Source organism: Acomys russatus, chromosome 29 (assembly GCF_903995435.1).
Source record: "Acomys russatus chromosome 29, mAcoRus1.1, whole genome shotgun sequence".
NCBI lineage: Eukaryota > Metazoa > Chordata > Mammalia > Rodentia > Muridae > Acomys > Acomys russatus.
Window position 1 is genome coordinate 30,651,727 of NC_067165.1, and position 26,782 is coordinate 30,678,508.

At 44.4% G+C, this 26,782-nt stretch overlaps 2 protein-coding genes across 3 annotated transcripts in view; one reads left to right on the forward strand and one right to left on the reverse strand.

Moving 5' to 3' along the window:
- Positions 1 to 14,430, reverse strand: part of Kdm1a (lysine demethylase 1A) — a 54,343-nt gene extending 39,913 nt beyond the window's left edge. For both annotated transcript variants that reach the window (XM_051172009.1, XM_051172008.1), the window contains exons 1-2: positions 13,942 to 14,430; positions 6,304 to 6,469 (exon numbers count right to left, since the gene is read on the reverse strand). In XM_051172009.1, coding sequence (XP_051027966.1) covers positions 6,304 to 6,469; positions 13,942 to 14,304 — 529 coding nt within the window. In that variant the 5' untranslated portion in view covers positions 14,305 to 14,430. The remainder of the gene's footprint in view (positions 1 to 6,303; positions 6,470 to 13,941) is intronic.
- Positions 14,431 to 18,309: 3,879 nt separating this feature from the next.
- On the forward strand, positions 18,310 to 22,951 carry Tex46 (testis expressed 46). Its single transcript, XM_051171513.1, has 2 exons — positions 18,310 to 18,501; positions 22,646 to 22,951. The coding sequence occupies exons 1-2, from the start codon at positions 18,310 to 18,312 to the stop codon at positions 22,949 to 22,951; spliced, it is 498 nt and encodes a 165-aa protein (XP_051027470.1).
- The last annotated feature ends 3,831 nt before the right edge of the window (positions 22,952 to 26,782 follow it).

A 26,782-nucleotide genomic window follows, 5' to 3' on the forward strand; every position in this document is an offset into this window, starting at 1 on the left:
TCACAGAAAGCCCCTGCAGCAGATGAAGAAAATTCTCATAGACAAATTACCCCATCATTGTATTACAATGTGATTAGACCAAATAAATGATAGAAGAGAATTGAAAGTTATAATAATAAAGTTGCATAACTAAAATTATTGTTTTCCTTAAGAAAAATCCAAACAAAATAAACAAATAAACCAGCTCATTAGGAAAGCAGGGCAGAGCCAGTACTCTGGAGGCAGAGGCAAGTGGAACTCTGTGAATTTGAGGACAGCCAAGGCTACATAGTGAAACCCCTTAGGGGGCAGGGGGGACCAAAACCAAACCAAACCAAAAATCATTAATTCTTCATGTTTGACGTAAAATTTCCAAAATCCAATCTGATTTAACACAACTTCTAAAAGGTTTGATACAACACAGTAACTAGTGTTAGGGTTTTGCTCCAGTCTGCCTACCCGTGATGGCATTGCCTACCTGTCATAGGGGTGTGGCCCAAGATGATAAAAGGCCAAACCCTCCTCAGGGCTCTCCTGTACCTCTCTCTCCCTCTTGTTCTGGAGTACTTCTTCTCCCTCCTTTCTTCCTTTCCCTATGCTCATTTAATAAACTCCTCATCTAATATCTGTTGCCTGGCATCTTATTTTAATTATTAAAACTAGTAAATAACAATAATCTGTATTCTTTAAAAAAAAAAAAGTTAAGTATTCTTTTCAAGACAGGGTATCTCTGTGTAGCCTTGGCTGTCCTGGACTCACTCTGTAGACCTGGCTGGCCTTGAACTCACAGTGATCCGCCTGCCTCTGCCTCCCAAGTGCTGGGATTAAAGGCGTGCGCATCATAAAAATGATCTCATCAAGGTAATACATATGCTGCTATCTCACTCAATTCTGACAGTCTACTAATACACATTACTTCAAAATAGATTTCCACAATCTTATCTACCAGCTTAAAAAATTAAATGAACTTGTGGATTCTCAGTACAGTTTTCCTTAGATCCCTCCTACAGCTGGTCGGTCAGCTGTCTATAGCCCTTTGGACTGAAATTATGATGAAGGATCTAGTCTTATTTTAAAATTCTTAGAACTACACTTGCAATAAAGGATTAAAAGTGTACAATTAAGAGAGCTGCAAAGATGGCTCAGAGGTTAAGGGCACTGACTGTTCTTCCAGAGGTCCTGAGCTCAATTCAGCAACCACATGGAGGCTCACAACCATCTCTAATGTGATCTGATGCATTCGTCTGGCCTGCAGGTGTACATGCAGACAGCACTGTATACATAATAATAAATAAATAAATAAATCTTTTTTAAAAATATTTTTTAAAAAATGTACAGCCTTTAATCCCAGCACTTGGAAGGCAGAGGCAGGCAGATTGCTGTGAGTTCCAGGCCGGCCTGGTCTACAAAGAGAGTCCAGGACAGCCAAGGCTACACAGAAAAATCCTATCTTGAAAAACCAAAGGAAAAAACAGTGTGCAATTAGTTGCTGTGTGTTAAATAAACTGAGGAAAGAGCTACTATATTTGGAGGAATCTCCTTTTATGTAGAAAATATCTCCATTTTACCTTTTATTTGTTTGTTTTCTGAGATAGTTTCTCTGTATAGCCCTGTCCATCTTGGAACTCGGTAGACCAGGCTGGCCTTGAACTCAGAAATCCCCAGAGTAGCAGCAATCCTTATCTCCAGCTTCCTGAATGTTTTTGTGACAGAGTATTTCTATGTAGGCTTGGGTGTCCCGGAACTCACTTGTAACTACATTGGCTTAGAATTCAAAGAGATCTACCTGCCTCTGCCCCCCTAGTGCTGAGATTAAAGGCATGGTCAATCACTACCCAGCTCAGGTTTATTTTTCAAAATTTCACCTCTAGGGGCTAGACAGATTGCGCGTGCGCATGTGCGTGTGTGTGTGTGTGTGTGTATGTGTGTGTTCTCTTGCTTTCTTCCCTCCTTTTTCTTGTGGGTGGGTGGGTGAGTTTCCACACTGTACAGCCCTGGCTAGCCTTGATCTCCTTTAGATACAATGGACTTTACTTCAGAGTGCTGGGATTAAAGGCATGTGCCACTATGCCCAGATATCCTTTTTTCTTTTTTACAAAATATTTTATTTAATTTATGTGTGCTGGTATCAGGTCTTGGAGTTACAGATAGTTGTGAGCTGCCATGTGGGTGCTGGGAATTGAGCCTGGGTCCCTTGGAAGAGCAGGCAGTACTCTTAACCACTGAGCCATCACTTCAGCCCCATGCCCAGCTATCTTCACTTTATTTTTTGGTATAGTGTCTCACTGAACCTGGAACTAGGTGATTCATCTAACTACTGGCAAGACTCGGGAATCTTCCTGTCTTTGCTTCCCCAGGGCTGGGATTACACATACAGACCACTGAACTTGGGCTATCCTTTCATACGTGTTTTCTTCTACCTTCTTGGGAAGAGGGGCTAGCAGAGTTGGGGAGCAAACCCAGAGCGTTATGTTATGTTAGGCAAGTGCTCTACCACTGAACTACAACACCAAAATGGTTTGTTTTTTTTTTTTTTTCTTTTTCTTTTTTTTTTTCTTCCCGAGACAGGGTTTCTCTGTGTAGCCCTTGGCTGTCCTGGAACCCACTCTGTAGATCAGGCTGGCCTCAAACTCATAGAGATCTGTCTGTCTCTGCCTCCCAAGTGCTGGGACTAAAGGAAAGCACCACTGCCACCCAACACATTTCATTTCAAATGTGCTTTTACTAAGTTTTCATATATGTCTCAAGCTATGCACAACAAAGCTACTTATTACTCAAAATATTATCATCCTAAAGCAGAGTCCTCTGGTGAAAATGTAAAGTCAGCAACTATTTAGTAAGGCAGTAGGATGAGGGCAAGTGATGCCCCTGTAAATTAAAGGCTTAGTAGCAGCAGAGCAGCCAACAGGGTAAAGGCTGAATAATACCACCGGACGATCTGAAGTACATGAGACAAGTTCCAAATAAAGTGTATTTCTAACAGAGGCTCCTTCAACCAAGGGGCAGTAACTCTAAACCAGTTACGGACACGAATGAGTCTTCTGTTATGGAAGCTCCTCCATTAACCAACACATGCAACCCAAAGGCAGTATGTTCCCACTAAGTACCCATGACTTAAGAAAACAAAGTTTAATGTTAACACAAAAGATACTAGGAAATAAAACAAAACCATCATTTGTCAAACCAAATATAGCCAACATGGAAACTGTAAGAAAACAAAGCAATACTGGTCTAAATATAAGCAACAGTTAACATTTAAAAATCTGTATATTGCCCATGTGACTCTTTTTTGGTTTTCAGACAAGCAGTCAGCCAGGCTTTCTACAATATGGTTCAAATCTGTCTTCTCCAATTCTCATTTAAAGGAGCTTGTTCAGTAAGGTCTTTGGAGCACCTTGGGCTTTCACAAACAACAAAGGCTGTGCCCTTAAATTAACACTTTAGAAACCAAAGCAAAATTTTGTGAACCAACTTAAAAGTAGGTGAGAATAAAATTAAGCAATCAACCCTTAGAACATTTAGACAACTTCTAGACAGTTTCCTTACCAAAGCTTAACTTTCCCCCAAACACTAAGACATCTTATTTATACAGTGCCTCCAAATAGTAAATCCCTTCAAGACATGCTTCGTGGGACCCAGTGACTGGTATTTATTTTTTTAAAAATTCTTTTTAAAAAAATATAAGGGCTGAAGAGATGGCTTGGTGGATAAGAGCACAGGCTGCTCCTCCAGGTTCAAATCCCATCAACCACATGGCGGCCCACAACCATCTGTAATAGAGTCTGAGTCCCTCCTTCTGGTGTGCATGAAAACAGAGCACTCATAAAAAATAAAATAAACACACCATTAAAACTAAAACTTGATTTAAATTTTTAGAGAACAAAAAAACGTGTATCCTGTCGGTACCTAAGATAAATCTATCTACCAGAACCACAGACTACCACACCAAAAAACCTCTGACATATCAGATCGTCACCAGACAATACTTTAAAACTCTTCAGCTGAGGGATCTGCAGCCTCAGGAGCTATGACAGGCATTTCAACAGCACCAAAGGCAGAATTAAAAAACAACAACAACAACAACAACAAAAAACAATCAAAAGGACTGTATTAGGAGGGGTAAAAAGAAGAGAAGGGAGATACAGAGTGAACAAAGGGAAGAAAGTTAAATGCAGTGAGGTGTTGCTGAGGTAAAGAGGAGGTCTGCTGCCTCCAGGTGCAAAGGTAAGGCACATCCACACTACAAGCCTTCCAATGCTGAGCTGCCTAATGAATTACTGAGATAGTCTTAGGAAAAACCCCTGCATACTGGGATGAACTGAATCCAGAATCTAATCTTTCTCTTTTTCAGACAGTGCTTTTATAATATTTTGTTTCAGTTGTACAAGTTATTTTTAAGAGCTTTAGTCAGAATTTATGCTCTAAACCTAAATTTACAACAATTGACTTTTAATCCTCTTAAATAGAGTACCATTATTAGGGGCTGGCGAGATGGCTGAGTGATTAAGAGCACTGGCTACTCTTCCAGAGGCCCCGAATTCAATTCCCAGCAACTACATGATGGCTTACAAGCATCTATAATATGATTTGGTGCCCTCTTCTGGTGTGCAGGTGTACATGCAGATAGAGTACTCATATACATTGGAAAAAAAAAAAAAAAGTACAGTACCAGCATTAATAGTGGGTTTTAAAAAATACCCGAGTTCTTGGAGCTGGAGAGATGGTTCAGGGGTTAATAGCACTGATTGTGGGGCTAGAGAGATTGCTCAGAGGTTGGGGGCACTGACTGCTCCTCCAGAGGTCCTGAGTTCAATTCCCAGCAACCATGTGGTGGCTCACAAGCATCTATAATGTGATCTGATGCCCTCTTCTGGCCTGCAGGTGTACATGCAGACAGAGCACTGTATTCATAATAAATAAATAAATAAATACATCTTAAAAAGAAGAAGGAAAAAAAAAAAACAAAAAAAAACAAACAAAAAAAAACCAAGTTCTGTTAATTTACAATAACATCAAAGAGGAGAAACACCTAAAATGAAAAAAAAAAAAAAAAATTAAATGCTAGGTCAAAAGCTTAAACTTGTCAAAATGAGTTTTAATCTAGATAGCTCTGGAAGTAACAAACACATAAGATGGCAGATGAAGCCTGAAATAAGCGTTCTATTTTAAAGGTACAGGACTAAAAGAACTAGTAAAGTGTGGGTCCTGTAGCTAATAGAACTTTAAAAGTCATTTCAAGAAGAGGAATGCTACAATTCTTCAAAGTCAAAATGTGTTAATAAAATGTTATTCAGGGCAGAAAACAAAAAAATTAATTAAGACTCTTGTTTTACATTGTCTCTCCAAAACAAAACAACTAGTTAGAATATCCTGAGAAAGCTAGGACTGAAGGTTGATAATATTTATGAGGGTTTTTGTTTGTTTGAGACAGGGTTTCTCTGTGTGTGTTATGTAGCCCTGATTATCCTGGACTCACTTTATAGACAAGGCTGGCCTCAAACACAAAGATCTGCCTGCCTCTGCCACCTTACTGCTGGGACTAAAGGTGTGCGCCACCACACCCAGGCTGCCAGGTTCAACAGTGGCTGTCTTCCTCAATCACTCTTCACCTTATTTTTTGAGACAGTCTCACTGAACCTGGAGCTGGCAGATTCAGCTAGGCTGGCTGGCCAGCAAACCTCAGCAATAGTCATGTCTCTGCCTCCTCAGCACTGAGGCTATAGGCTTGTGCTACCATACTCAGCTTCTTTGGGTGCTAGGGAATGAACTCGGGAATGATTTGCTCAGCAAGCACTTGACTGAACATCACCCAGTGCCACAGTCTTTCCTTATACCATTCCTTCTGTTAGAAGGACCTCTAACTGAAATGACAGGATCTGAGGCCTGATCCTTTTAACTTCAGAATGCTTTTATATATGTTCACCAGGAAAAAAGTTTTTACTAACAAGAATGCGTACATAAAAACAAAAACAACACCACCAACTAATCAAACCTTTAAGCTGTAAATTCAAGTTGTTGTTGACAGAATTGGCTCTGTGGATTCGACATTGTGTTTTCTCTAACCATTTATTTTCTCCTAATTATAACCAACTTACACTGCCATTATATATCACAACCCTTTACATTCTTCACACATAAAAAGATCAGCAGCAGCATTATTAATATACATGTGCACATATACACATGTATATGAACACATAAAAAGACACAGCAAAGAACCCCAGAATCAGAATATAAGCCAAAGATGCAGATATAAGTAACACAGCAAGATAATAACAAAATAACTGACTTTTAATTCTTAGATAAAACACTATTTTAACTCACCAGATGGCTCTTCTGGCTCACTTTCATTTTCTTCCTCAGGTGGGGCTTGAGGCGGTGGTGGGGGAAGCTTCTTTTCCTTCTCTGCTTTGGCATTTCTTTCTTCTTCCGAATAATATTCATCTTCTGAGAGGTTGGCCAAGCTTTCATCCATTTCTCTGTATTCTACCTACATGGAGATCATACCAGAAAAAAAAAAAAAAAAAAAAAAAAAAACTAATGAGAATCTCAATCAGGGACTCTACTTGGAACCATTAATGGAAATTGATTGCTTTCAAATTTTAAAGAAATAACAAAGATCAAACCAACTTATAATAGTTACTAAAGACAAAAAGCCTTAAGAATACAGTGTCATCTGTGAGTTCCAGGCCAGCCTGGTCTACAAAATGAGTCCAGGACAGTCAAGGTTACACAGAGAAACCTTGTCTCGAAAAACCAAAAACCAAAACAGTATCAGTTATAGTTACATCTCTGACTCAAGCTCTCCTGTAGGTTTTTTTTTCCCCCAGTGTGTATTCATGCTCATATACTGAAAGTTTCTATTAAAATGATTCTCATGGGGCTGGAGAGATGGCTCAGAGGTTAAGAGTACTGGCTGCTCTTCCAGAGGTCCTGAGTTCAAATCCCAGCAACCACATGGTGGCTCACAACCATCTGTAATGGGATCTAATGCCCTCTTCTGGTGTGCAAGTATATATTTGCAGGCAGAACACTGTATACATAATAAATAAATTAAAAAATAAAATAAAATGTCTCTCATCCAGAAACCCTGTCTCAAAAAACAAACAAACAAACAAACAAAGAAAACAAAAAGCCTCTCATCCAAAAATACAGTTAGTGAGCCAGATATGGTGGCACATGCCTATAATTCCAGGTGATTTTTAAGTTCTAACGTGAGCCACACAGACAATTTCATGGCCAGCCTATATAAAATATCCTGTCTTAAAATATTATGAACTGGTTGGGCTTAGTGGCCCACACCTTTAATCCCAGCACTCGGGAGGTAGAGGCAGGCAGATCGATTTGAGTTCGAGGCCAGCCTGGTCCACAAATGGACTCGAGGACAGCCAAGGCTAGCACAGAAACCCTGTCTTGAAAAACCAAAACAACAACTACAACAACACATGAACTGAGAATGTAGCTCAGGTACTAGAGTCTCTTCCTGCTGTGGCCACTTTGAAAATCTTTTTTCTGCTTTTTGCTATTATTAGTTGACATACTGAGGACAGATGGCCCAAGCTAATTTGTTAGACCTGCGAGGGCTAAGGTGACTATGCAATTTCATATTTTAAAAGAGGAGACCCTAGTGCTGGGCGCAGTGGTTCACATCTATAATCCCAACACTTGGCAGGCAGAAGCAGAGTCTACATTGGCCTCAGCTTCCTTTGTGAAAAGTTCTCTTTAGCTGTATGTACTCTTACACATTCTAAAGCCAAAAGAGAAAATTGGGTGTCCTGTTCTATTACTCTCTTCTTTATTCCCTTGAGACAGGGTCTCTCACTGAACCTGAAGCTTGGCTACAGCAGCCAATCAGCCTCTAATAGCTTCCTGTCTCTACTTCCCCCACAATGATGGCCAGTGGGGCCCACACTCATCAGCTTGCTTTTTTTTTTTTTAAAGATGTATTCACTACTTATACAATAATCTGCCTACATATGAGCCAGCAGGCCAAAAGAAGGCATCAGAGCCCATCACAGATGGGTATGAGCCACCATATGGTTGCTGGGAATTGAACTCAGGACCCCCAGAAGAACAGCCAGCACCCTTAACCTCTGAGCCATCTCTCCTGCCCTCAGCTTCTTCTTTTTTTTTCTTTCGTTAAATGGATACACCATCCCACTGAAATTACAGTTTACACTAGCTCCCAAAACTGACTATGAATGGATAAAATTCTCTACCTTTTTGTTGCTGTTGCTTTTTTTGTACTTTAGTTTATATTATGATTATGGGTATTTTGTTAGTTGGGGGATTTTTTTATTGTTTTTTTTCCCCCGAGACAGCGTTTCTCTGTGTAGCCTTGGCTGTTCTGGACTCGCTTTGTAGACCAGGCTGGCCTTGAACTCACAGAGATCCCTTGCCTCTAACTCCCAAGTGCTGGGATTACAGGAGTGCGCCACCACACCCTGCTATATGAGTGTTTTCTGTCCAATTATTTTTGTGCACCATATGCATGCAGTGTTCACATAGGCCAAAAGAGAGCATTGGGTTCCCTGAAACTGGAGTTATAGACAGGTTGTAAACTGCCATGTGGGTACTGGAAATCCAACTTAGGTCCTTTGGAAGACGGCCATTACTCTTTGCCAATGAGCCATCTCTAACCCCACATCCTTGCTTCTAATTGTCCCTAAAACAAACACATATCTCATGTTTCTTTTGAAAGTTTAAGAGCTGTTACTATGGCCAGGAAGATGGCTCTTGGGATAAAGTGCAAACCACTGAGGAAGACCAGAATCCCCAGCACATAAAAGACAGTCAGGAGTGGTGGGGCCCGCATGTAATCCCAGTGCTTAGGAGATGCAAGGGATCCTTGGAATAAACTTACTACACAGACAAGCAAAATCAAAAATGCAAAAGTTTGGGGTTCAATCAGAAACCCTGCCTCAGAAAATAAAGTAGATTAAGGAAGACACTTGATATCAACCCTGGCCTGCATGTGCATGCATATATAGGCACACATGCTCACACTCGAGAGCAGGCATGGACTGCACATACAAAAAAAAAAAAAAAAAAAAGAGCAAGATGGAAAAACAGGACTCAAACCTAAGAGAAGCTGGACATGGTTGGCACATACCTGTAATCCCAGCATTCAGGGAGGCAGAGGCAGGATGGTCTCTGTGAGTTAGAGGTCAGCCTGGTCTACAAAGTGAGTCCAGGACAGACAAGGCTACACAGAGAAACCCTATCTCAAAGAAAAACCAAACCAAACCAAACCAAACCAAAACCAAAGAAAATCCTAAGAGAATTACAAAGACAGCAATCTTACAAAACTCCCCCAACTGATCCACAGATTCAACACAATTCCAACATAAATGGGGTGCTTAGGCTGAGATAGCTGAGTCAGCAACATTCAGACACAGGGCAATCCCTAAGGCTTGCAGTCATCTGGACAACCAGTGAGCTCCAGGCTCAAAGGAAGATCCTGGATTACAAAATAATTTGGAGAGATGATTGAGGAAGACGCCTGATGCCAACCCCTGCCGCTATCCAAACATGAACACACATACATACACATGCACCGCACCCACACAAACATGTATACTAAGCACACAGCACACCAAAAAATTCCCATCTGTGTGTAAAGTAGTTATATAATTCCTACAAAAAGATCAATTATCTTGAAGAACAACAAAGTTGCTCTCGATTTCAAAATCCTTTTATAAAACCACAGTACCCAGAACAGTATGTCAGTGGCATATGGGTAGAAAAATACATCGATGAGACCAGAAAGATAGTCCTCAGATACAACAATGGATGCAGCAGAAAAAGCCAAATATATAAATTGGGTCTTACCAAAATTTAAAAGTAAAATAAAATTAAATCTTACTATAAAATTATTTTTTTTAAATGAGCCAAAGCCAGGCATTATGGCATATGCCTGTAACCCCAGCAGCCAGGGAAGCAGAGGTAGGCAGATATCTGTAATTGAGGCCAGCCTGACATACAAAGCAAGGAGTCCAGGAAAGAGAAACCTGGGGGGTGGGGGGGGAGGTAAGGGCGAGAGGGATGAAGAGCCAGGCATGGTGGCACATGCCTTTAACCCAGGCACAAAGGCTGTTAGAGAAAGCCTGTGTGTAAAAAAACAAGAACAACCCCCCCCCCAAGAAGTGGACTTGGTGATCAGAAATTCAATGTCATCCCTAAGACCAGCCTGGGTTGTCCTTTAAAACAAAACAAACCCAACCTTTTAATAAAAATAGATATTTAAATATTTAAAAACAACAACAACAACAACAACAAAAATACCGAACCATGTCCAGCATCATCAGCCATTAGGGAAATGCATATCAAACTACAATGAATTATCATTTCAGATCTACAAAGAAGGCCATAGTAAAAGACAGACAACGCTAAGCACGATATGGAGAAACAGAATCCACACATGCTGCTCATGAGGTGAAACTGTGGCTCCTACTTTAGAAAAACATTTGGGGGCTGGAGAGATGGCTCAGTGGTTAAGAGCACTGCCTGTTCTTCCAAAGGTCCTGAGTTCAATTCCCAGCAACCGCATGTGGCTCATAACCATCTACAATAAGATCTGATGCCCTATTCTGGTGTGCAGACATGCATGCAAGCAAAACACTGTATACATAAATAAATCCTTTAAAAAAAAAAGGAAAAAAAAAAAAAAAAGAAAAACATTTGGTAGCAATTACAAAAGAAAAGCAGAATTCACATGTGGTTCAGCAATTATAATCCCAGGTATTACAAGAGATATGAAAAACGTATGTCCCCATGTTGTACCTACTGTGTTCATAGTTACATTATACATAGCAGCAAAAAAGTAGAGACCTCCCCCCAAAAAAGTCCATCAAATGAATAAATGATGGCAAACCCATACTAACAGCAAAAGTAAAGGGCCACATATCCTGAGACCGCATACAGATTGTTCAGAACAGGCAACTCCATATAGTCAGAAAGTAGACTAGTGAGGGGCTGGGGTTGGGGATGAGAAAGGACAGCTGGTATACAGGTGTCTCTGGGAAGCAGTGGCATGTCCTAAGCTAACTGTGATGCTGATTTTATGTTATGATTACATATTTTAAAAAGCAACACTGAGGCCAGGTGTGGTGGCGCACGCCTTTAATCCCAGCACTCGGGAGGCAGAGGCACGTGGATTGTTGTGAGTTCGAGGCCAGCCTGGTCTACAAAGTGAGTCCAGGACAGCCAAGGCTACACAGAGAGACCCTGTCTCGAAAAAAACAAAACAAAAACAAACAAACAAAAAGCAACACTGGCACATGAATTGTCTCAAATCAGCCTTAAATTATCTGTTCCTGGCCACACTTTCAACTGAACTGATAAAATGAAAACCTACTAGGCTTTGTCTTGTTTCATCTCTAAAGGTTGAAGTCATTAACCTCTATGCTTTTCTTCTTCTTCTTTTTTTTTTTTTTTTTTTTTTTGGTTTTTCGAGACAGGGTCTCTCTGTGTTAGCCTTGGCTGTCCTGGACTCACTTTGTAGACCAGGCTGGCCTCGAACTCACAGCGATCCGCCCGCCTCTGCCTCCCGAGTGCTGGGATTAAAGGCGTGCGCCACCACGCCCGGCTTATGCTTTTCTTCTAATGCCTTTAAAAACAAAAACAGCCAAGCAGGTGGATGGCTATGAGTTTGAGGCCAGCCAGGTCTACAGAGTGAGTTCCAGGACAGCCAAGGCTACACAGAGAAACCCTGTCTTTAAAAAACAAAATAGTGAAAAGAAAAAAAAAAAAAAAAAAAAAAAAAAGCCAGGTGTTGCGGCCCCACACCTTTAATCACTGTGAGTTCAAGGTCAGCCTGGTCTACAAAGTGAGTCCAGGACAGCCAGAGCTGTTACAGAGAGAAACCCTGTCTCTAGAAAAAACAAACAAACCAAAAAAAAAACCACAAAAAAACCCAACAAAACAACAATTCCCCCCCCCCAAAAAAAAACAAAACAAAAATCCCCAAAATAAAAAAATATTTAAAAACCACCCAATACAGGCAAACTGAATTGTGTTCAGATTATCTTGGGGGCTGGTGGTGTCACTGTGTGTGTTCTGCCTTCCCACATGCACTTTCTTTAGGATTCTGGTTTTGTGGGTTTTAAGAACAAGTTAGGTAGGTTTCCTTACTGCGTTTTCACACATAACTAATTGGTTTTGGTTGACTCTCTCTCCTCCCTTCTGATCCTCCATCTTTGCTGAAACCATTCCAGCCCCCCCCCCCCATTCCACTTTCTAATTCTTGTTCTGATAACCAAATTCATTTTACTGAGCAGTGAGTATGAGATCTTTCAAGTCAGTAGTTGAAGCTGAGGCCTCTGCAGGTAACACTCATCTCAAGATGCCGCTCATGCCAGACTTGGAAAACCAAGCCCAGCAGCCTGGCAGTGTCCTATCTTCCTGACATCCCAGCAAGCCCAGGTGGGAGGATGCACTAAGCCCAGGAATCTGAGATCAAACTGTGCAAAGTAACAGGGTGTCAGATGAAAAATGAAACAAAGCAAGCCTAATGAGGAAGGTGGAGAATCCCAGGCACTCGGGAGCCTGACAAAGGAGGATCTCAAGTTCAAGCTCTGTTTAGGCCACAAGATAATTCAGGGCCAATCTGTGCAAACTCAGCTTCAAAACAAAACGTAGGACTGGAGATATAGCATAGTGATAGAGAACCAGTCTACCACATACAGGATTCAATTCCCCAGTACAGCAGGAGAAAAAAAATATACAAGAAGCTACCTAAGCCAGGCATAGTGGCGCATTCCTTTAATCCCAGCATTCAGGAGGATCTCTGTAACTTCCAGGCCAGCCTGTTCTACAAATCAGGCCAGGAAAGCCAGGGCTACACAGAGAAACCCTGTCTCGAAAGAGCAACAACAACAACAAAAGCTACCTAAATCCCACAATTTACCACCTGTACTGATGCATTTATTTTGCAGTGCTGTGGACAGCAACCCTGGTTCTCAATCATGCTAGGCAACTGCTGTGCCAACTGGGTACACACCTACTCTGTTTCTTTACATTCATTACGTACCCATGTGTATTTTCAATTTCCCAAACAGATTAAGAACTCTCTGGAAAAAGGCCCTGTCTGAATAAAGCCACACCAAGGCCTGGCACTGTTACTGCCCCAGGTGATTGGTTCTTTGTTTCAGTAGGGAACGACACCTTCTCAAAACACCAAACTTCGAACTTTGAAACTGTAACCCTCAGTTTACTCATTCTTAAAAATGAAGCTAACAATACCAGTCTAGTGGTGTTTAACAAAACGAAAACGTTGGACCTATGCCAACTACACCATCTGGCACACTGAGGTATAAGACAGAGACGTTATCTGTGTACAGTGTTGGATTTGGTGCCGAATCTTTATCTTTACGTTTGCACCATGAGCATTCAACTGGTATTATGAGCATTCTTCATCCGCGTCCACATCAGTAAAAGTCTACCCAAGGCCCAAGAATGGCGCCTGCCGTCAAACCTGACAACCCCAGTTCGACTCCTGAACACGGTGGAAAGACAGAACTCAGGCCAGCTGTCCTATGACCTCCACTCGCACACAGACACTAAATGTAGAAAGAAAGAAAGAAAGAAAGAAAGAAAGAAAGAAAGAAAGAAAGAAAGAAAGAAAGAAAGAAAGAAAGAAAGAAAGAAAGAAAACGCCAAAAGACCACATTTAAAAAAAAAAAAAACACCTGGCATACAGCAAGACCTTTAAAAAATAGAAAGTCTCTTCCTTTTCACGCCCCTTGACTCTGGATCATCAACCACCTCAATTTCCCCTGTGCACCCAGAACAGAAGCCGCCCGGCAGCCACACAGGTGGACAAACGCATCGGGAAGCCATCTTTCCCAGTTAGAAGATCACGGTCACACCCTCCCCGTGCCCGAAACCCCAGGTCCCCGCACAAAGGCCCGGCTCCCCTCCCCCGTCCCCCCCGCCCCCTCCCCGGCCGGGCCCCGGCCTCACCTTCGCCCGCTTGCGCCGGCTGGTCCTTCGGCCCTCCGGGGTCTCGGCTATTCCCGTCTCCATGGGCGTCGCGGAGCCCGGCCCCGCTGTGGGCCCCGCCTGAGGCCCGGCGGACCCGGGCGGCTCGGCCAGGCCCCCGGGCGGTGAGGCCCGCGGAGGCTCCTTCTTTCGGGGAGTGCGCTCGCCCGCCGCCCCCGTGGCAACCTCGGTGGGGCCCGCCAGGCCCCCGGGCGGCGCGGCCACCTCAGAGCCGTTCTCCGCGCCGCCCGCCGCCCCGGGCCCGGCCTCCGTCCCAGCTGCCGCCGCCGCCGCCGCCGCCGCCGCTGCCGCCGCCGCCGCCGCCGCCTTCTTCCCAGACAACATCTCGGGCCGCCTGGCCGCCGCGGGCCGCAGGGGCCGCTCGGTCTGCCGCTCCGTGTGTTCGCAGCCGCCTCTCCGCTCGGACCTCGCTCAGACTGCACGAAGACGGACACCCCCGCGTGCGCACGCGCCCTGCGCGCTCCCGCCGCGTCAAGACAAAAAGCCGCAGCGGTCTTCGGCCCCGCCTCCTCTCAACCATAGAGCGGACTCCTAGAGGCTAGAGCGGAGCCAAGAGCTCCGAGAGCGAGGCTGGCGTAGAGCGGCCTCCTGCGATCGGGAGTCCGTCCCAGTGCCTCCATCTGAATTTGGGCGTTGAAACTGACTGCACCTCCCAGGACTATTTCCAACAGAGACTCTCAAGATTCATTCATTCATTCATTCATTCACCGTACACCAGTTACTTCAAGTGATACTATTCATTCTCTCTGCTGGACAAGGGTTGAATTATGGAATTCTGGCTTTCAGAGAGCTTCCCACCTAACTGAGACAGGGAAACACTCTGAAGGACGACTTAATGAGTGAACCCTTGCCCAGAATGCATATGGCCCTGCGTTATCCCTAGCGCTGGGGGAGTTCAGGGAAACTAACTTCGTAATTGGCCCTACTTCTACTGCAGGGAAATTCGGCAGCAGCATGAGTTTCCATGGTAATAAAATAGAGAGACACACGTGGTCAGTCCCAAGAACCTATGTAAAAGAGGCAACTGCAGTTGTGTGCACTTGTAATCCAACACTGGGGAGGGAGAGATGGGCAGATTCCTGGGGATCCCTAGCCACTCAGTCTACCTAATTGGTGAGCTCAGGCCAATGAGAAGACAGTGCCTTATAAAGCAGGGTGGAATGACACCCAAGATTGACCTCTGGTGTGCTGCCTAGAGGGCCCAGGATATAGGCTAATGATGAATCAATGGCCTGGCGTACATGAGGCCCTAGGTTAAATCCTCAGTATTGCAATAAATAAGTAAATAAGTAAACATTGTTTTGGGGTTTTTGCCCCCAGTTTTTGTTTTTTTGAGAGAGTTTCTCTATGTAACCTTGGCTGTCCTAGACTCACTTTGTAGACCAGACTGTCCTTGAATTCACAGAGACCCACCTGCCTCTACCTCTCCCTCCCTAAGCGCTGGAATTACAGGCATGCACCACCATGCCTGGCTTGTTTTTTAAAAAAATGTAAAGGACCATTCTTCCAATTCTTTGAGGGTATTCTCAAACTGAGGCAACTAACTTATCCACTTTTTAAAAAGTTAACATCTATGCCAACAGCAGCCAAAGCTACACAGAGAAACCCTGTCTTGAAAAAGCAAACAAAGAAAAAAGTTAACACTTGTTAGGTATGGTGGCACATGCCTGTAATCCCACTACCCAGGAGCCAGAGGCAGGAGGACTATGCATTCTAGACCAGCCTGGCTGCATGAAAATACCTGTCTCAAAACAAAACAGAAAAAGTTAGTGTCTTAGGTTTACTATGGTTGTGATGTAACACATGATCAAAAGCAAATTGGGGAGGGAAGAATTTAATTGGCTTACATCTCCACATCACTGTTCATCATCAAAGGAAGACAGGACAAGAACTCAAACAGGGCAGGAACCTGGAGGCAGGAGCTGATGCAGAAGACGTGAATCGGGGCTGCTCACTGGCTTGCTCTCTCTGATTTGCTCATCCTGTTTTTCCTATAGTACCCATGACCCCCAGCCCAGGAGTGGCACCACCCACAATCAGCTGGTGCCTCTCCCATAAATCACTAAGTAAATATCCTACCACAACAGGGTGGCAAGCAGAAACCCTGAGCTTGTACAGGCTCTGCCTCCAAACACTCTGCTCAGCCTCGTGATCGCCCGGGCTCTGAGCAATGGCAGGACAGCTGAGATAAAGAACAGTTCATTTTCTGGGTTGGGTCCCCTTGCATAAACCTCCATGTTCCATGCTGCTGCTTGAAGCCATGTTGATGTCCATGGTCCATGTTGTCACCCAGGACCAAGTAGTGGTCCATGATCCACACTGGGGACCAGGTTAATGTCTGTGGTCCATGCATCACTGGAAATTGGAAAGAGTTCAAGGCCAGCCTGGTCTACAAAGCAAGTCCAGCACAGCCAAGATAACATAGAGAAACTCTGTCTCAAGAAAAAGAAAAAGAAGAAGAAGAAAAAGAAGAAGAAGAAGAAAAAGAAGAAGAAGAAGAAGAAGAAGAAGAAGAAGAAGAAGAAGAAGAAGTAGTTAGGTGAGGCAGTGGTGACGTACTCCTTTAATCCTAGCACATGGGAGGCAGAGGCAGGCAGATCTCTGTCAGTTCAAGGCCAGCCTGGTCTACAGAGTGAGTTCCAGGACAGCCAGAGCTATTACACAGAGAAACCCGGGGGGGGGGGGGGGGGGGAGAAGAAGAAGAAGAAGAAGAAGAAGAAGAAGAAGAAGAAGAAGAAGAAGAAGAAGAAGAAGAAGAAGAAGAGGAAGTTAATCAAGGCACACACCGTTAATCCCAGCACCAGGTAGGCAGAGTTAACCAGGGGCTGGGGAGATGGTTCTGCTTGTAAAGTGCTCACCATGCAAACATAAGGACATGAATTTGATTCTCCTAAAAAGCTAGGTGTGGTGGCACACTCTTGTAATCCCAGCACTGGGGAGGTGGAGACCAGAGACACTGTGGGCCTTGCTGGTCAGCCCTTCAAGCTAAATCCATGAGCCCCAAGTGCCAGAGAGAGACTCTGTCTCAAACAAAACAAACAAACAAACAAACAAAATAGGGTGGACAGCTCCTGAGGAATGATAGCCAAAGTTGTTCTCTGGCCTTCACAAACACACACTTGTACACACACACCTGTATACACACACACACACACACACACACACACACACACCTAAAAAACAAAGATAAGCAGGAGTGCCTTCAGTAGGTAAAGGCACTTACTTGTTGACAAGCCTGGTAATCTGAATTGGATCCCTAAGACCCATCTGGAATGTTCTCAGACATCTACACATACACAAATAATAAATAAGTATATCTAGGGGTTGTTGCTGTTGTTTTGTTTGTTTTTTGAGACACAGTTTCTCTGTGTAGCCCTGGCTGTCCTGGTCCTGGAACTCACTGTGTAGACCAAGCTGGCCTCAGACTCAGAGATCCACCTGCCCTTCCTCTGAGTGCTGGGATTAAAGGCATGCACTACCACTTGCTGGCTAAATAAGTATAATTTTTTTTCTTTTTTTGGGTTTTTCGAGACAGGGTTTCTCTGTGTAGCCTTGGCCATCCTGGACTCACTTTGTAGACCAGGCTGGCCTCGAACTCACAGTGATCCACCTGCCTCTGCCTCCCGAGTGCTGGGATTAAAGGCGTGCGCCACCACGCCCGGCCTAAATAAGTATAATTTTTAAAGTAAATCAAATATATAGCCTCCACGGACTAGTATGACTATGAAAGTACACAGGAAGCCAGGCGGTGGTGGCACACACCTTTAATCCCAACATTCAGGAGGCAAAGGCAGACGGATCTCTGAGTTCAAGGCCAGCCTCATCTACAAAGCGAGTCCAGGACAGCCAGGCATGTTACACAGAGAAACCCTGTCTCAAAAAACCAAAAGTAAAAAATAATAAAAAAAAAAAGAAAGAGAAGAAAAAAAGAAGAAGAAGAAAGAAAGAAAGTACACAGGAATCTCTTTGCCTTATCCCCAAGGTATGGATACTTTTTTCTTTGCAGTCTCCCCCAATACAAGAGGAGGTGGCCTCTAACATTGGCTGTTCTGTTACAGCGGCTCCCAGAAGTGTACAGTGAGAGAGGTACTGCTGAGGTCTACAACACTTGGCTGCCATGAGGATGTCATGAGATGATGCTTTCAAACAGCCTGCCAGAGAGCCTGACTCACAGTGGCCCCTCCAGAAGGGCGGCGGAAAAGTTATTGTTATGCAACAGCCAGGGTGGGGGTGGGGAGCTAGTTACAAATCAGAGGAGTGAGTGGCTGTGCCTCCTGTTATGGATGGGGCTGAAGCAGGGGCCTGGGGCCTGTGCCCCTCTGTGCCACAATGTTGGGGGAACTGATATTTCTTCTGAGGGGTTTCCTTGGGGTTCTTGCTTCTTCTGGTACCATAGGAGCCATCTTGGCTTGGCTGATAAGCTTTAAGCCAGCCTTGTTTGGCTTCCTCCTCCTCCTGCTGCTGCTTAGCAACTGGCTGGTCAAAAATGAACTCAATCAGGCTCCCTCCCAGACCCAGAGGGTAAGCAAGAGGGTGCTTAACCCTCACTAACGGTTATGGGACACTCGGGGCTGAACTGGCAGAATGGCTCAGGGAAGGGGTCAGGCTGAAGAAGTCTATCTTCTATGAGTCTGGGCTAAGACCCTGCTCTGTGGGCTCCTCTCAGAGGATGGTGGTGGTGGACAAGATCCCTTCAACAAGGCTCCTGTTGACTCAGCTGTGAAATAGGGGGCGTACTAGACTCTCCCACACCGTGCTCCATCCTGTTTCAGCAACACTACCAACTATTTCAAATGGAAAGAAAAACTTTAAGTTGATGAATATGTACATAAGTATACTATATATATATATATATATATATATATATATATTTATTTATTTTTATGTATGAGAATAAGATATAAGGCAATAAGATAATAAGGTACCAGATGCCAGATATTATGTTATAGAAGCCTACTAAATGAGACAGAGAGAGAGACAGAGAGATGGAGAGAGAAAGAGTAAAAGGAGTAGAGAGAGGGTCACTAGGAGGGTTTGTCCTTTTATATAGTTCTGGGCAGGGCCATGCCCCCATGGCAGATGGGCAATGACATCACAGGTACGCAGACTGGAGCAGAATCCTAACACTTATGATATAGAGTAATGAAGCTATCAGAAGTGCACAAATCGCATCAGCCAGTTTTCTCCTGCTATAACCTCTCCCCAAACTGATCGTCTTATAAAGAAAAGAGGATTCTTTTGGCTCATGGTTTTAGAGGTTCTGGCTCTTGACTGGGTGGACCCATTGCTTTGAGCTCTCTGGCAAGTGGGTTGTGGGAAGGAGGGGATAAAACTGAGCATCTATGGGGCTGGAGAGATGGCTCAGAGGTTAAAAACGCTGTCTGCTCTTCCAGAGGTCCTGAGTTCAATTCCCAGCAACTACATGGTGGCTCACAGCCGTCTATAATGTGATCTGATGCCCTCTTCTGGCCTGCATGCAGGTGTACATGCAGGCAGAGCACTGTATACATAGTAAATAAATCTTCAAAACAAGAAGTGAGTACACATGGCCAGGAAGTGAAAAGGCGCCTCACTAGCAGATAAAACTAGGATAAAACAAGGAATTCTCAGCCCGGCGGTGGTGGCGCACGTCTTTAATCCCAGCACTCGGGAGGCAGAGGCAGGTGGATCGCTGTGAGTTCAAGGCCAGCCTGGTCTACAAAGCGAGTCCAGAACAGTCAAGGCTGCGCAGAGAAACCCTATGTCGAAAAACCAAAACCAAAACATAACAAAAAATAAGGAATTCTCTGGGTGGGGTGTTTCTTGCTTGCTGGAGGGGGGTTAGGTGAGTGGGGGTTTGGGGGGATGGGGGAGCATTATTTAGCAGCTTCTTCGGCCTCTACATAGGAAACACTAGTATCACTTTCCGCCTCATTTGCCACAAGATGCCACCAGAATATCTCCAGATTTTGCCAGGTGTTACCTGGAGAGGGCAAAATAGCTTCCTATTTAAAGCAAACAAACAGGGCTGGAGAGATGGCTCCCCCTTTAAGAGCTCTCGTTGTTTCTGCAGAGGACCCAGGTTCACTTCCCAGGACCCCCGTGATGGCTCACAACCATCCGTAAGGGGATCTGGTGACCTTTTCTAACCTGGGTTGGCACTGCATGCCCACGTTGCAGATAGGCATGCAGGCAAAAACCACCCATGCACATAAAATAAAAACAATTTGGGACTGAAGTGATAACTCAGTGATTAAGAGCACTTGCTGCTTTTGCAGAGGACCTGAAGTCAGTTCCAAACACCTATGTGATGGCTCAGAATTGCTTGTAACTCCAGGGGTCTGACGCCCTCTTTGGCTTCCACAGGCACACATACAGTGCCTCAATCATCCATAATTCCCAGTCCAGGGTATCCATGCTCGATCCCAATCTCCTTGGGCACCGCATGCATGGGTACAATACATGCATGCAGGCAAAACCACTCATAAACAGAAAGTAAATACATCTAAAAATAAAATAAGATGCTTAAAAAAAAAAAAAAAAAAAGGCTAGGACAAGCCCAGAAGGCAAAGCACTTGCTGGGCAAATATAAGGATGCCCAGTACCCTATTAAAAGCAGAGTTGGTCTGGTGGTCCACCTAGACTGTAGGAGTTGGAGACAGGATCCCCAGAAGAGGCCGGATCGCCTGGCTAGCCACAAGGGTGAGCTCTGGGTTCAGGGACAACCCTTCCTTAACATATAGGGTGGAGTGCAATCAAGAAAGACACACATGAACACACTCATGATCACACACATTCTAGCATACAAACACACAAGGACACCAGACATACATGCATTTGCAAAAAAAAGCATTAAGACACTAAAAAAATACGCTGAGCGTGGTGGCGCATGCCTTTAATCCCAGCCCTTGGGAGGCAAAGGCAGGTGGATCTCTGAGTTCGAGGCCAACCTGGTCTACCAAGGGAGTCCAGGACAGGCAGGGATGTTACACAGAGAAACCCTGTCTGGGGGGGAAAAAAAACACTAAAAAACAAATTCAGGATTATGAATGAGGAAGTAACATTTTGGGGGAGGGAACCCCGGGGGTAGAAGAGACTTATACAGAAATTTCAATCGTGTTAATGAAATTCCCTCCCTCCCTCCCTCTCTTTGGCCTCTCCCTCCTCTCTTTTCCTTCCTTCTCTTCTCCCTCCCTCCCTCCCTGCTCTACCACTGAGCTGCGTCCTACTTGTCTTCTTAAGCTGATATGAGAAGTATGGGAGTTTGGCATTGCATTTACTATCTTTCCCCACATTGTTTTGACTCTGTTTCCTGAAGGAGGGTCTCATGTGGCCCAGTCTGACCTCCAACTCACTGTGTAGTCAAGCATGGCTTTGAGCCTCTGATCCCCTCCGCTTCTGTTTCCTGAGCGCTGAGACTACAGGGGCGTGCCCCACGAATAGTTTATACACTGCTGGAGCTCAAACTCGGGCCTTCACTCATGCCAAGCAAACAGTATACCAATGGCGCTAGATCCTAGCCTGAACTAGGCAGTTTTAAAGTGTTTCTTAAGACCACCAGTTTGGCCTGGTGAGATGGCTCAGTGGGTAAAGGTACTTTCCACCATGCCTGGTGACCTAAGTTAGAATTGACTTGAACAGACATACAGTAGATAAATAAATGAATAAATAAATCAGGCCAGGTGTGGTGGCGCACGCCTTTAATCCCAGTACTCGGGAGGCAGAGGCAGGTGGATTGCTGTGAGTTCGAGGTCTACAAAGTGAATCCAGGACAGCCAAGGCTAAACAGAGAAACCCTGTCTCGAAACAACAACAACAACCAAAAAGAGCAGTAGTTTGTAGCTGAATCCAAAGAAAAAATTTTACTGTAAATGGGGTTGGGTGGGGAGGGACGGGACATTAGGATTTGTGAAGTTTTACTGATCCTGACGATGCGCTCAGAAAGGATTTTGAGGAAAAAAAAAAAAAAGATTCTGAAGGCACACATACACACACATACGTACACATTTACGCCAAGGACCGTATTTTTTTTTTCTTAACGTATGTGAGTGCTTTTGTATGACAATGTGTGTTATAAGGAGTCAGTTCCCTCCTTCCACTATGTGGGTCCTGGGGATCAGACTCACGTCTGACTTGGTGGCAAGAGCCATATTGTCAACCCATAGGGCTTTAGTCCTGTATAGCCAGCAGATCCGGCCTATGAGACAGAGACAACCATAGGTCTGAGGAGTTTGGGGAAGGAGGTGTCGGCTGTAGGGTGATGAGAAAGTGACTACCACCCTTCTCTAGACCCCATGTCTCCCAACCATGAATTGTGGTACAGATGCTTTCCCCCTGGCCAGAGGGCCTGAGAATTGATTTGAGAAAATGGCCTGCAGGGCTGGGAATGGAGCTCAGTTAGTAAAGCCTGGCAGGCCCGAAGCCCTGGGAGTTCGATTCCCCAACACTGCATAAACTAGATGTAGCGAAGATGTTCATGTGTAGCCGCACTGGAGGGGTAAAGGCAGGAGGAGCCCAAGGACATCTTGGCTACGTAGTGGGTTCCAGGCTAGCCTGGGCTACATGAGGACTCTGTCTCTAAAACAAAATGAAAATAGAAAATTACGCTGCTCTGGAGCAGACGTTCTGTGTCAGAAAGAATTATGGTCATGAACTGACTCTTCTCTTCCGATGGGGATCTTAGGAGGAGGCAGAAACAGCCATGGCTCTGGAAGTCAATCCCAATGACATCTCCATGAACCAGAAAGAGCTGGAAAGAATGAATGCTTGCTTCGCTCTCCAGGACAAGATCCTTGAACGGCTGTTGTTCAGTGAGATGAAGCTTAAGGTCTTGGAAAACCAGATGTTCGTCATATGGAATAAGATGAATCGCCGCCGGTGGGCCAGCAGGCACCGGAACTTCTCCAGGAGGAGGCACAGGACGAGAAGGAATGAGTCCACTTTCTCCACAGTCTCTAACTATACTACCAATACCCCCACTGAATGTGATTGAGATGGGCCAGCTTCTGCTGATGTGATCTTGACCCAGTGTACGTGTCTGGTTTTGCTGTTGTCTTTGCTGCTGCTGTAACAAAATATCTGAGCCTGGGAACTTTATAAAGAAAAGAAGCTTGGTTTAATTCACAGTACTGGAGGTCTAAAGAATGTGATGCTAGCAGTGGCTTTCTGCGAGGGCTTCAAAGAGAATAGCACCACATTTTGTGTGTGTGTGTGTGTGAGAGAGAGAGAGAGAGAGAGACAGAGACAGAGACAGAGACAGAGACAGACAGACAGAGACAGAGACAGAGACAGAGACAGAGACAGAGACAGAGACAGAGACAGAGACAGAGACAGAAAAGCCAGGAAAGCCAAAGCTACTTTGTGACAACCTCTACTGAATTAAGGACGCAGCTCAGTGGTAGAGTACTTGCCAGGGATGTATAAGGTCCTGGGTTCAATCCTCAGTATTTCAAAAATGAAGCAATCAAAACAGCACTCTCTTTGGCTCATCAGCTTAAGCCATTTCCCACCAGGTTACCCTGACAACCCAAGTTCAATTCCTAGAACCTGCCTACAAGGTTGGGGGAGAGAACTGACTCCTGGAACTTGTCCTCTAACCTCCACACTTGTTATGAATATACACTCGAACACATACACAAAATAATATATAATAAAATAAAATAAAAGCAGCAAACACCCTTCTCTTGAGGTAACCAATTCAGCCCCTGATTCTTTATTTTATTTTTTATTTAATGTGCATTAGTGTTTTGCCTACATGTATGTCTGTGTGAGGGTGTCAGATCTTGGAGTTACAGATAATTGTGAGCTGCCATGTGAGTGCTGGGAATCGAACCCACGCCCTCTGGAAGAGCAGTCTGTGTTTTTTATTTGTTTGTTTGTTTGTTTGTTTGTTGTTGTTGTTGTTGTTGTTTTTCGAGACAGAGTTTCTCTGGGTAGCCTTGGGTATCCTGAACTCGCTTTGTAGACCAGGCTGGCCTAGAGCGCACAGCGATCCGCCTGTCTCTGCCTCCCAAATGGTGGGATTAGAGGTATGTGCCATCTCTCCAGCCCCCCCAGCACTAGACTTTTGCTGTAACAAAAACACCATGATTAAAAGGAACTTGGGGAGGAAAGCCTTAATCTGGTTTACAGATTAAATCATCAAGGGAGGCCAGGGTAGGAACAGAAGCAGGAAGTAGAGATCACAGAGAGTGGTCAGCTACCTTTTTTGTTTTGTTTTGTTTTTTTCCCCCTTTTGAGACAGGCCCAGCTGCCCTGGAAGACCAGGTCCTGTAGACCAAGCTGGCTTCAGACTCTCTGCTTCCTGAGTGCTGGGGTTAAAGGAACATACCACCATATGTAGCTCTCAACTACCTTTCTTATAGCCCAGAGATGCTACCACCCACAATGACCTTTGGCCCTCTTGAATCACTTAGCAGCCAAGAAAACGCCCATAGATCAACTAGTGGAGGCAACTCTTTAGTTGAGGTCCCCTCTTGCCAGGTGAGCCGTTACCAACCAAGGTTAGACACACCTTGCTCTTGCTCTGGACCAAGTTCCCAGCACCCATACCAGGCAGCTCACAACCGTCTGCAACTCCAGCTCCAGGGACTCCAACACTAATGTCTGGTCTCCCTGGTCACCTGCAAATATGAGGGTATACATACTCACACTGGCACACGCGTGTAAATTTTAAAAAAGGAATCTTAACATTTTGTTACAGTTACTTATGTATGTACACCCATCCTGAGGGTCAAACTCAGCATGTGCCTGCAGCCACTGACCCATCTTGCTGGCGCTGAATGGCATTTTTAAAATTTTGTATTTGGTGGCTCCTTAGACATGTTCTGTCATCATGTATCTGCCTGGTGGGGGTAGATCTGTACTCTTCCTCCAGTGCCTGGTTAGAGTGCGCCATATTAACAATACACAGCTCTGAGCCCTGGGGAGGCAGAAGAAGCAGGTCTTTATGAGTTCGAGGACAGCCAAGGCTACATAGAGAAATCCTGTTTCAGAAAAACCAAAAACCACTCAGGAGGCACAGGCAGGTGGATCACCAGCCTGGTGTACAAATCGAGTCCAGGACAGCTAAGGCTATACAAAAAAAACCCTGTCTTGAAAAACCAAAACCCAAACCAAACAAAAAACAAAACAAAAACCCCACAAAACAAACAAAAACCCCCAAACTCCAACAAACAAAAGCCAACAATAATCATAACAACCCCCCAAAAACAATACAGCTCTGAGTGACAGTGACAATACAGTTCTTGCTCAGAGTGGCAGCCGCAGCCTTCCATACAACTCCCCACAGGCCTTTTTAGCTGGGGATCTCAACTGGAAAATTGGCTTTAGCCTATCACACTTCTTCTTCTTCTTCTTCTTTTTAATGATTTATTTATTATTATGTATACATTATAGATGGTTGGGAGCCACCATGTGGTTACTGGGAATTGAACTCAGGACCTCTGGAAGCGCAGTCAGTGCTCTTAACCACTGAGCCATCTCTCCAGCCCCATCACACTTCTTCTATTAGGCACTCTATAGTCTTCTTTTTTAAAATATCAATGCACAGATGGTGGTGGTGCACACCTTTAATCCCAGAATTCTGGCAACAGAGACAGTCAGATCTCTGAGGCCAGCCTAGTGCACAGAATGAGTTCCAGGACAGTCAGGGCTACACAGAGAAACCCTGTCTTAACAAACAAACGAACAAACAACAAAACAAAAGCCCAAAACAAAATAAATAAAGCAAAACAAGGGTTTTGCCTGCATGTATACACATACACCACTTCTAAGTCTACCACCTTGGGAGGCCAGAGCTGGCCTTGGATCCCCAGGCACTGGAGTTACAGATGGTTGTGAGCTTCCATGTGGGTGCTGGGAATTGAACCCAGGTCTTCTGGAGGAGCATCCAGTGCTCAGAACCACTGTGCAGTCTCTCCAGTCCATGTTTTGAATACTCTATTCTTGGTATATAATTTTAAATAAATGAAAGAAAAGTTTAAAAGTTACCAGTGAGATGGCTCAGTGGTTAAGAGCACTGTCTGCTCTTCCAGAGGTCCTGAGTTCAACTCTGACCATCCGTAGGGTGGCTCACAACCATCTGTAATGTGATCTAATGCCCTCTTCTGGCACACAGGTGTACATGCAAATAGAGCACTCATAAACAATAAATAAATAATTTTTAAAAAGTAACCAGTGGAGCATGGGGATTAGCTTGATTGGTAGAGTGATTGCTGACTATGCTTGAAGCCCCGAGTTCGAGCCCTAGCACCGTATAAGTTAGGTGTGTACATATATATTTGTTGTTGTTTTTTAACTTAAAAAAAAAAAACCTTTATTTTGTATCATTGGTGTTTTGCCTGCATCTATGTCTATGTGAGGGTATCAGATCTTGAAGTTACAGGCAGTTGTGAGCTGCTATGTGAGTGCTGAGATTTGAACTTGTGTCCTCTGGAAGAGCAGTCAGTGCCCTTAACCGCTGAACCATCTCTCCAGCCCCATATGTATATATTTGTAATCCCAGCACTCAGGAGGTGGAGGCGAGAGAATCAGAAGTCCTTGGCTACTTAGTGTCTTCAAGTCTAGTCTGGACTACAAGAGGTTCTATCTCAAAAAAAAAAAAAAAAAAAAAAAGATTGCCTTAAAATAAAGATAATACATCAAAACTGTGTTATGTTCCATTTATAGCTTAGCTGTCTACTCAAGAATAAATAACTGTGAATGCTGGATTAAAAAGTGGGAGATGAAGCCAGGCGTGGTGGAGCACACCTGTAATCCCAGCACTTGGGAGGCAGAGGCAGCCAGATCGCTGTGAGTTTGAGACCAGCCTGGTCTACAAATC